The sequence below is a fragment of the Columba livia genome, chromosome 4, assembly GCF_036013475.1.
Source record: "Columba livia isolate bColLiv1 breed racing homer chromosome 4, bColLiv1.pat.W.v2, whole genome shotgun sequence".
NCBI classification, from domain to species: Eukaryota; Metazoa; Chordata; class Aves; order Columbiformes; family Columbidae; genus Columba; species Columba livia.
Genome location: NC_088605.1, coordinates 43,116,842 through 43,127,608, shown reverse-complemented (window position 1 = coordinate 43,127,608; position 10,767 = coordinate 43,116,842). Strand labels below are relative to the sequence as shown.

The 10,767-nt window shown below is 34.0% G+C and overlaps 1 protein-coding gene across 5 annotated transcripts in view; it reads right to left on the bottom strand.

Annotated features, from left to right (window-relative positions):
• Window positions 1–1,755: 1,755 nt before the first annotated feature.
• The window catches only part of FSTL5 (follistatin like 5), a 307,998-nt gene continuing 298,986 nt past the window's right edge, over window positions 1,756–10,767 (bottom strand). For all 5 annotated transcript variants that reach the window (XM_065061431.1, XM_065061429.1, XM_065061430.1 and 2 more), the window contains one exon: window positions 1,756–4,155. In XM_065061431.1, coding sequence (XP_064917503.1) covers window positions 3,453–4,155 — 703 coding nt within the window. In that variant the 3' untranslated portion in view covers window positions 1,756–3,452. The remainder of the gene's footprint in view (window positions 4,156–10,767) is intronic.

Below are 10,767 nucleotides of genomic sequence, written 5' to 3'. Positions count from 1 at the left end.
ATAAAATCGCAAAATTAAGCTATTAACCTCATTGATATCACTTACAAAAATATGTAGAGTTCTTTGAAACTTGTTTCATCTTTTTTTTTCCTATTGAAGTTTCTGAAGACATGCTTATACAAGAGATATTTCTTACGTATTTGCAAAGACATCTTATTTTTGGACTTATGAACTCTTTGGCACCAAATGTCTAGCTGCTTGAAATAATTTGTTTCTAAGCAATATAACTAAATGCATTGAAGAGGTTGTTCTGAACTCAGTTTACTAAGTTATGCAGTTGCTTAACTAGCAGTCTCTCACAATTTGATATTATAAACTAAGCAGTCAGAAAACATATAAAAATGTATATATAAATGTATAAAAATATATAAATGCTGATAATCTGGACCACATGCAAAAAGTGAAAAATTGCAAGATCATACTTTGAAATAAAAATCTCTACTAGTTTATAAAAGACACCCTTGAAAAAAACACAACTCAGTTTTTAATCCCTCATACCTATTGATTGATGTACATATGGTAGGGAAGCAAATCACTAGCCATTTATCTGTATGGAATAGTTTAAAACATACCTTCAGACATAGACTACTGAAAATGTCTACTGTGAAACTGAAAGGAAAAGTAATATTTTCTTTACTTTGGAGATATTTTTTCTTTCCTTTGGTGACTCTTAAAATAGACTGACAGAGCCTTTTCTCCAGGTCTCATAAATAATATTTTTTTAATACCTTAGCAAAAGCAGCTCTACCAACAGGATCCCTGGTGAATGGCACTCCATCTTGTCCTCACATGTGCCTCTCAAATTCATCAGTGTACAGGAATACAGGGGAAACTTTCAGCAGCTGTAACAGAACTTGGTTGCCATGTACATTTGACTTCTTTCAAACAGACTGTGGCCTCTGAGATATTACACTAGACTAGTTAAACAAAATAAAGGGAGTTAGCAATAGTCCTTTACCAAACTGCTTTAGCTAGTCAAACATATTCTTTAGGGTGGGAATAGAGAAATTGTTTTCAGACAAGAATTCTGAGTGACAGTTTGTATAGATGTACTATACAAATTAATGTAATATTCTTGAAACAGCAAAATCTGTGAAGTATGTTAGCAGAGATTTTGGTCTCTTTCATATAACAAGCTACACAGTTTGTTCTTAAAGCTTCTTCAATTGCAAAATGTTGCTAATACAAAATAATATGACATTGCCAAAACTGGCAACTGCCTTGGACTTTGACAGAGATTGTAAGGGATCACGTACAAGCCAGGACAGCTTTCATTGTCAAGGGAATCTCAGTATCATCGTGGGATTCAGTTCTTATCTTTAATGTTAATGGTTAGGTTAGAGGGCACAGTAAGTGTACAACCCAGCTACACTGGGCAGACAGGATAGGGAGTGTTGTGCTACTGGAGTGCATGCTTTCAGACTGGAGGGTTTTGGCTCCAGAGGCTAGGGATGAGAACAGACACCTTTCTATACTCTAACTATAGTCTGTACTCTAATGACTCTGTGCCGAACTGATTAATAGATGAGCTTTTCTTTGTAGCTGCCAAAGAAAGCTTTTCCAGTTAGTTAAGCTCTTCTGCAAAGATTTCTTTCCACACTTAATATTGTTTTATAAATATATATAAATACATCTATTTTATATATATACACATATAATAGGTAGATAAATTTCCTTCTACCTTGCTTTCAAATAAAGTTCATGTTACATGCCACTTCAGCTTGGCTATGTCAGAGCATTCACCAAAGTCAGAACTGTTTAAAACTTATGGGGTTTATTCTCCTTTTGTCAAGCATTTTCTACATATAGAACATTCACATGGTGTAAGTTACAGAAGAAAAATGCATGAGACAGACTACTGCAAATAAGTGAGTAACAGACAGTTTACATGATTGCTGTTCGTTCACAATGGAGGAAGTTGTTAAAAAGGAAAACAGATTCAGTAGCTAGAAATGTAAGCAGACTCTTAGTTAAATCTACCTACCAGGAGATTTGCTCAAGCTAAAGAGAGATCTACCGTACCACACAGGGTAGGATGCTAAATGCACACAAGATTACAATGCTAGAAAATTGCAGATTTCTAAGCAATTTTACACAATCTAAATTGCAGTAAAATTTTATTTAAAAAAAGATTTTTTTTTTCTGATTGCCTTCAGTAAATGGAGGTCGGTTTAAGAGCTTATAAGCATTCTTTAGCAAAAACATAAGAAAAATAAAAATACTCCCAAACTTCTAAGTCATTGCTCCAAGTCTGGATAGTTGTTTACTGCTGGCTTTCTGATCCTATTGACCTTTTATTCTATTTCTGAGAATCTTATTTTTCCCACTTACATATTTAATCATTGTTAATACTAGAATTCTAAGTAAACAAACTATAAAAAATACAAAGTTTTTGTCATTTGTTTTTTGCACTAATCCAATTGGATGTATGGAATAGAAAACCTGTTTATCTAACCAAATGGTTTAACAAATATGGATCAATGGTAAAATGCATAAGCAGAAATGTTATCTACTGGTTATAGACCAGCTCTTTGCATTTTCAGTTTCTCAAAATGGATTTTGTTTGTTTTTAAGTAACAGTTTCCTCAGTGATTTTAGTGAAGCTTTGTGATGCCAGGTTTTTAGAATGTGGTTTACTCTGAAAGGATAAATGCAATGTTTATCTTCAGTAGAACTGAAACTCCTTGCTGATGAAACCCTGTGATAGCTGAAAAACATAATATCTTATTTTTTTCTAAAAAAAGGTTAAGCTTCTGCAAGCAGCTCTCTCAACTGAGACTCACCATAAAAATAAGCTTGTCAAATCGCAGTGATCAGAAAACACTGCAAACATAATTTTTCCTTTTTTTCTCTCCATATATGTTCCACAACTTGAGACTTGAAATTTGATACCAAAAGTTTCTTTCCAATGACAAGCAATCCTGAAGCCACAGTGGGAATAAATTATGCAATTTCTATGCTTTACCTTTCACGTGAGACTTTCGCTTCAAGGCACAAAAAGATTAAACAGTGGACTGGACAAAACAGGACATAACATTTCAGTTTAAGGAGTCAAAGATTGTACAACAGCTCTTGTTTTGTGTCTGAAGCAAATCAACCCAAAATTTGAATAACATTTAAGCTAAGTATAACTTTAAATTCCCTGAAGCTTTATTTTTTCCCCACTTCATTTAAAATAATGCGAGATATTTATCATCAATTTCAATATTTAGTAATTTCAGACAAAGAACAGCATCCCAGCTGATAATTATTAAGGAGTACCATTATTGAATAGCTGTTGTTTTAGTAACTTTCATGTGGAAGTTGATTCAAATTGTGTTCAAGTCAAAAAAATAACAGGTATAGAAGGGTCTAACAATTTAAAATGAAAATCATGTAAATTTGAAGAATGGTGTAATTTAAGTGCAATGTACTGTAAAACTATTAATTCGGTAAGTATCTAACACAGATACTTATGCTTCTCCAACCCAAATTACTGTGTTGCCTCTCTCAACTTCAGTGATTTCACAATTTAACTTATTGAGCCGTCCATCCAGGATAAACAGAGATTCCTTGGAAGGGGTCATGAGATACTGGCCAAAAAGGCCACTGTCTTTTATAAGACGGTTCTTACTGTTCCAAGGCCATTCGCCCGCTTTGACAGGCTCTTTCAGGCTCTTCACCATCTTAACCTTGCCAGAGGAGAGCTCCACAAAAAGAACATCAGTTTGTGTGCTGGAGCTACAGTAGACGTTGTATTGATGAGCTTCAGTGAATGATGGCTGAAAAGCTACATCAGATATGTGCAAATTAGTGTGAATGTCAAATGCATCCTGTATTTCTCCTCTCATTGTTATGGACTGGACCCTCATGAGACCTTTTGCATCATCAATGCTGACAAGGTAGCGTCCATCTGGAGAGGCATGTGGCGTGCCTGTCACGTCGCTGTTGTATCCAATCACAGAATCGGTAACGCTATCCACTATAAGCTGTGGCAGGACAGCCCCGGTGGTATCAGGCTTACAGCAGATAAACAGATATCCTCCGAGATGCGTATAAGCCAGTGACTGAGGAATGCAATTATAATCCTTTAAACTAATTGTCTTGATGTAGGACATAGTTTCTAGATCAATCTTCTGGAGCACAGGCTCATCCTTATGAAGAATAAATCCAAACCTGGAAGGAAAAGCACAAAATCAAAGAAAGTCAGAGCTGCTGTGTGTATTATATACAAATGGGGAAAGCCACTATAAGCAAAGTAAATGAGTTAATATGTGCAGCAGTGTACTGCTGTATATCTCAGTTTAAAATGTTTCAGATATTATGCAGTTTATAATATTTAACTTTTAGTCTTCTTGCAATTGTAATTTAGACTGCATCAAATAAAACATCTAAAACCCTTTTATCTGATTAATGGGTAAAACATTTTTTTCCTACTGACGTAGGGGAAAAGGTAAACATTACTCTGAGTACACCTATTCAGTTATAACTTTTACAAAAGCCAGGAAGAAGAAAAAGATTAAATATCAATATGAAGTACATCTCACATATTTTAATTCACTTCATATAGTTCTTCAACATTCTTGGGAACATAAACTTAACCCAGCACTCACTGTTATTCAGATAATTATCTGAATCATCCTCATATTAATTCAGTAGAAATTTAAAAGATTTAGATTTATGCTTCCCAACTATCCAAGCCCCATATTTCTTACAATTTGTTGCCCTTTATACTTTTACCATACATCAAGGAGTTTTCACTGAACTTGAATAACATGGTTCAACTCCAAAATCCTAGAGCTGAATGTTTGTAACATTCAAATATAAACTATATGACTGTTCTGTAATGTTAATGTATAATTTACAACTGAACAATCATTTGATTGTATAAACGCAAACCTCACCACTCTAAATATTATGGAGTCATGCAGAAATATACTGGTTTTGCTTATAATCAAAGTATCTTTCACAGCGCTTTTCCGAAACAGCTCTTTTCCTTTGACACATTTCTTAACTTTTTTTCCTCTGAATCTTTGATCCTAAGAATGAAGTTGAGTGCTGACATAATCTAACAATAACTTTCACATCCTCTTGATATAAAGCACCATGACACAATACTCACACTATACTTTGCAACTCCATATTTACTAAGCAGTGAAACACCAAAGTAACAGGCAAAAAGGTTTCAGGACATTGTTCAGTTAGTTCCTCCAACATACAACAGGGTGAATTACATTTACTACTGAACTGATACAAGAATATTTTTAATTTTAGCCCCATCTTCTGAAATCCTTGCATACTGCTTCAGTATCATATGATCACAGAACTACAGAATGATTTCTATCATCTTCAAAGAAAAATGGATATTTCACTTAGGTCTGCTCCTATTTGGTATGATTTAAAAAATTTTATTATTAGAGGAAATTTAAATTACATTTAAGTTTATTAATATTTATGTTAAAAGATAAACCTACTACCGATTAGTGATGTCATTTGCATAAATTAAAAAAATAAATATGATGTTCATGAACCCTTCTCAATCATCCTTATTTTAATGAGTTAAAGGTATGTGAAGGCAAGGGAAAATATATAATTTTAGGTCAATGTGATGGCAGGTACTGAATATATTAAATAATATTAAAGAGTTATTTCATCTAATTTAATCTGAGTACTTTACACAATGCAGACATTTTTTTGTTTTAACTACTTTTGATCTCAATTTCAATAGTGAACACAAAGTACACTTTTTTGCTCGAGTTTGGTGAGCTAACTTTGGGTTTGAAAACATTTTTCTCTTCCAGTATACCAATACACAGTCACAGGGAACACCAGGAAATATTTTTTACAAGAGAAAGAACAGGCTCTCACAAAACTGGTTTTTAACTTACATAGGTACTTAAACCACTGACTTATATCCAAGTGACATTTTCAGATACACATAAATATACACAAAAGCAATTATGTGATTCAGAAAATCCCATCAGACACTATCTATGTAATTAAATATATAATACTTTTGAAAGTTTGGCCTATTGTTTTCAGAAACTATATTATACAGTTAAAAATTGTTTTCTGTAATAAATCCGTCACTTAAAATTAAAATATATTTAATACATTTTATTATGTGTGTCCATTATATTTCATGGTACCTTTATTTAGCTGAGGAAAAAGACTTAAAATTTCACTGTATATTTTGAGCTGCACTCTAGTTTCTATCCTACTTCAGAGAAAGCACAAGCAATTTAAAAACCAACCAAACAAAACATTTTCTACCACAAAGCAAATTTAAGAATCTAAACAAATATCTTTTAAACTGGACAAAACCTTAAACAAGGTGTTTATCACATATCAACCTGATAAGCAAGAAGAATACAAAATCTTTGTCCTACTTGCACACCTATTTATCTTAAGGATTACTTCAGCTGATAAAAATGACTCTTTTTTCTGAAGTAAAATACAAATGCAAAACAAGATTATCATCAATTAGTTAAATCAGAAATCATTATTTGCTGATTTTAATCCTGATTAAAATTATTTAGATCAGTTTGATTCAAAGAAATCTACCTTACTTATGAGTACTTGATTAAGCAGTGTAAATAATCAATTTATGTGACATTTTGCATTCAAATGTCATTGGTTTCAAAAGGAATATATAACTTATCAATCTTTGCTTCTCAAATATTACTCCCAGCAAATGTTTTTCAATCACAGGTACACTCAGCTTATGTTAAATTTGGTTGCATAAAACCCATGATTAACGAAACAGTGAATATACTCTCTAAAGTTAAATTAAATATAAGGTGTTAGATACATCATGTGAAGGTGTGGAAACCCTCACACTCAACAAATGGCTTTCCCCATGGAGGAGGATGTTACCATTGGTTTGTCCTCCAGCTTCTCATTACCTGGTTGTACCTTCCGCAAGAAAAATCCCCTAAATTCTGCCAGCTAAGAGGTTTGCATAAGCATTCCCCAATGCATGCCATTAAGAGGAACTGTGGGATCATTTAAATGCTTTTAATAGTGTCTGGTGATTAACCTGGTTGTTACGAATAAAACAGTTTAGGTGCCAGAGCAGAATGTGGGTATAAACTTTCCCACTAACACAGGCAGATTTTGTTTGTCTACAGCTGGGGACTCCAGATCTTCAGAGTTAATCACATCTTTACACTAGGGCAAACCAGCAAACACATTTAAAACATACACCAGCTGATGACATATCATGTCTCAACTACTTCAACCACAACTTACCCAAGCATTCTAGTTTCTTGTACAGCTTTATCTGCCTCTTTATAACATTTAGTTCCCTTTCCAAAAGCCAAAAGTTTCCCTTTTCCAAAAGCTTACAGTATCCTGGATAGATTGTTCAAAGCTTCAGCTTTGGTAATTGAGCTTATCTGAAAACTAAAGAACCTGGGTTCAGGATTGCTAAAACTTCATTCTGACACTGTGTTTGTTGCACTTAGGAGATCTACTGTCCCTTGCTCAGAAGCTATTAAGATACTTGATTTCATAATTTCCTACTGCAGCAGCTAATCTATATATACTGATAATCAGCTATACCTGAATACTCACAATGTATCTTGCTTTTGAAGTGTGCAAGGGGCAGTTTAATACATTTTTTACTGTGATTGTTTTCAGTTCTTGAATCTTCTCAACACTGTAGATTCAAAATTATTTACAACTATCCATGCTATTTATTGTGTTCTGCTCTTTTCTGAATTTGAAAATACTGCTTTGTGAGATAAGCTTTCCAGTCCATTCTTTAAGTAGCAATTTCTCTAGTCCAGGAAAAACATAATTCTACTTTCTTGTAATGTTAACATGCTGAAGACTTTTTTTATTTATAATGTTTTCTAGTTCAAATATTAAACCACCAGTACTTTGGACAAAGATATAATATTAGCCTAGAAGTTAATGTTTTAGGAGGTGAGTAGGCTAAAATATCAGCTATGTGAGCAAAATAATACACTGAACTTAACTAGCAGTTTTTACTTACTGATTTCAAAGCATTTTACAAATATTACAGCATGATGACTTTCTTAAGGCCATAGAATGATCCATTGGCAAAGTGTGGATGAAAACATAGGTTACCTAAAGCTCAACGTGACTTCTAAGTGGTCATGCTACAGGTTACCATTGTAACTGAGGTCTTAAAAAGACAGATAAGAGCAAGTACAGACAACTAAAATATATCTTTTTGCAAAAGAATACAGGAAATCACTTTGTCAAAATATCTGTGAAAATTAAAATCAGACATAACTTTGGACCTGGGTGGGAGAGAAGATCCAAAGTGGGACACTGGAAAACCTTCACAAAGGAACTGCCCGTCCACAGAACCAGTATGGCTGCCAAAAGTAATTTATTAGAACTAATAGGATTGTAGCAATACTATTGTTCAAATTATTCTTTCTCAGCCTGTCATATTGCCTGTAACTGTTCAGTGCCCCAGTCAAAATTCAGTAAAGCTGGACAGAGAGGTAAATACCCAAACAGCCAAACATACAGATAAAAGAGAAGTGGGGGGAAAAAAATTGTTTCAAAGCTGCCAGTCTTCTTGTATGTAAAAGGATTTGGCAAGCTGTGTGTTTGATATATTTGTTTGTCTGCCTGTCTCAGTGAGAGCTGTGTGGCCGGCTTTTGAGAAGCTGAACAAATCAAGAGAGGTCTGATTGTTCCTGTGCCTGTGAGGTTTGCCTGGCTGATTCTCAGTCCATGAGAATAGTGAGGCAGAGGTGTAAGGATGGGAAAAGTAATGGAAGCTCTGGAAGGAAGATACAGAAGGGAAAATGGGAAGTGAAGAAAACTGATAAGGAAAGCTAGTACAGTAAAAAAAAAAATGAATGAGAAACTTCAGGTAACTTTCATTACCTAAAGATAAGGAAGTATTTTCCAGGTCACTAGCAGCTGAGGAGGATTATAAACTTTTTTTATAGGAACACACATCTGTCAGGTTAGATATTTTGTTCCTGATAATTTTGAAAGAGTTGACTAGTTCTTAATATTTTAATAAATCTCAGAAAAACAAGAAAAATTGCAAAGACTGGAAGAAGAGTGTTGAAATATTAATAACATAAAGCGAAGTACCCCAGCTAAGCTGAATATTTTGATGCATATCCCAGGGAAATAATAAAATAGATGATATCAGAACCAGCTACAGAAAAATGTGAACATAATGCAGTCAACATGGGTTTATGGAAAAATGAACTTTGTGAGACAAACCTAATTTAATTTTTTTATTAGAAAACCTTGCTGAAGGTAACTGAATATCAGAAGTACATACCTTTCCAGTAATAAAAACTGATACCTGAAGGAAAAATAATTTCTTTGTAATCAAATGTAGCTATCAAGGCAAAATCATCATTTTGCAGGGAAGTTTTGCTTCTGCTTGGTACCAAATCTGATACTTCACAAAATTTTCACAGGCAATTTGAAGGTATATATGTGTCCACGACACTAAGGTTGTCAATAATGACAGAAAAGTCATTATATTAGTTGCTCATTTAAGCAAAATATGTTCAAATGTAACCAAGTGTAAAGTTGAGCAACTTCACATGTGAATGAGGAATGCAAGATGAAGATATAGAACAATATCCTGAAAAGTAGCAACTATGAAGGGATTTAAGGATCGTAGTAGACATGCAGTTCAGTATGAGATCTGAGTCCAATGAGTTAAAAAAAAAACAAACCAAAACCACCCAAACCCCATAAAAACCAAACAATACAAAAAACCAAAACAAAGAACAAAAAAACACGAACAAACAAAATGACAAAAAACAAACCCACAAACAAAAAACCCAAACAAACAAACAAAAAACAAACAAACAAAAACAAACAAACAAACAAACAAACAAAAAACCCACAAAAAAAAACGCCAGAAAGAGGTAAGAATATTGCAGCGGTCTCCTATCTGTGTATCTGTGTTCTACATTAGGGAGACCAAAGGAGACCAAATTAAGAACATTTTCTGTTGTTTTATTTCTGCCTTTCTAAAGGGGAATATTCAAAAATATTAGGAGCAAGGAAAAATATGAAAATTATTTGAGGGATGAAGACAATGACTGTAAACAAAAGTCTAAGAGTGTCACATATATTTAGCTTACAAAAAATATAACTGCAACATAACTTATTTACAACACAGATAAACCTGAATGGAGAGAACATATTGTTTAGTAATGTTGTCTTTCACAGAGGAATTATAATAATGACTGTAGACTGAAATCAGACAAATTTAAATGAGAAATAGGTAACTTTTTCTATCAATGGGGACAATAAACCATTGCAACAAACTATCACAGAGTTGATGACTTTTCTTTAGTAGGAATCTCCTTGTAAAGACTATGATGTTTTTTGGAAGATTTGGCCAAACCCAAGTAGAAGTAGATTTAGAAATATCAGATTCATTACAGAATCACAGAATCACAGAATCGACTGGGTTGGAAAAGACCTCAGAGATCATTGAGTCCAACCCTTGGTCCAACTCTAGTCCGTTTACTAGATCATGGCACTAAGTGCCATGTCCAATCCCAGTTTAAAAACCTCTAGGGACGGTGAGTCCACCACCTCCCTGGGCAGGCCATTCCAATGCCTGATCACTCTCTCTGTAAAGAATTTCTTTCTAATATCCAGCCTAAATTTCCCCTGGTAGAGTTTAAGCCCATGCCCCCTTGTCCTATTGCTAACTGCCTGGGAGAAGAGACCAATCCCCACCTGGCTATAACTTCCCTTCAGGTAGTTATAGAGAGTGATGAGGTCACCTCTAAGCCTCCTCTTCTCTAGACTAAACAA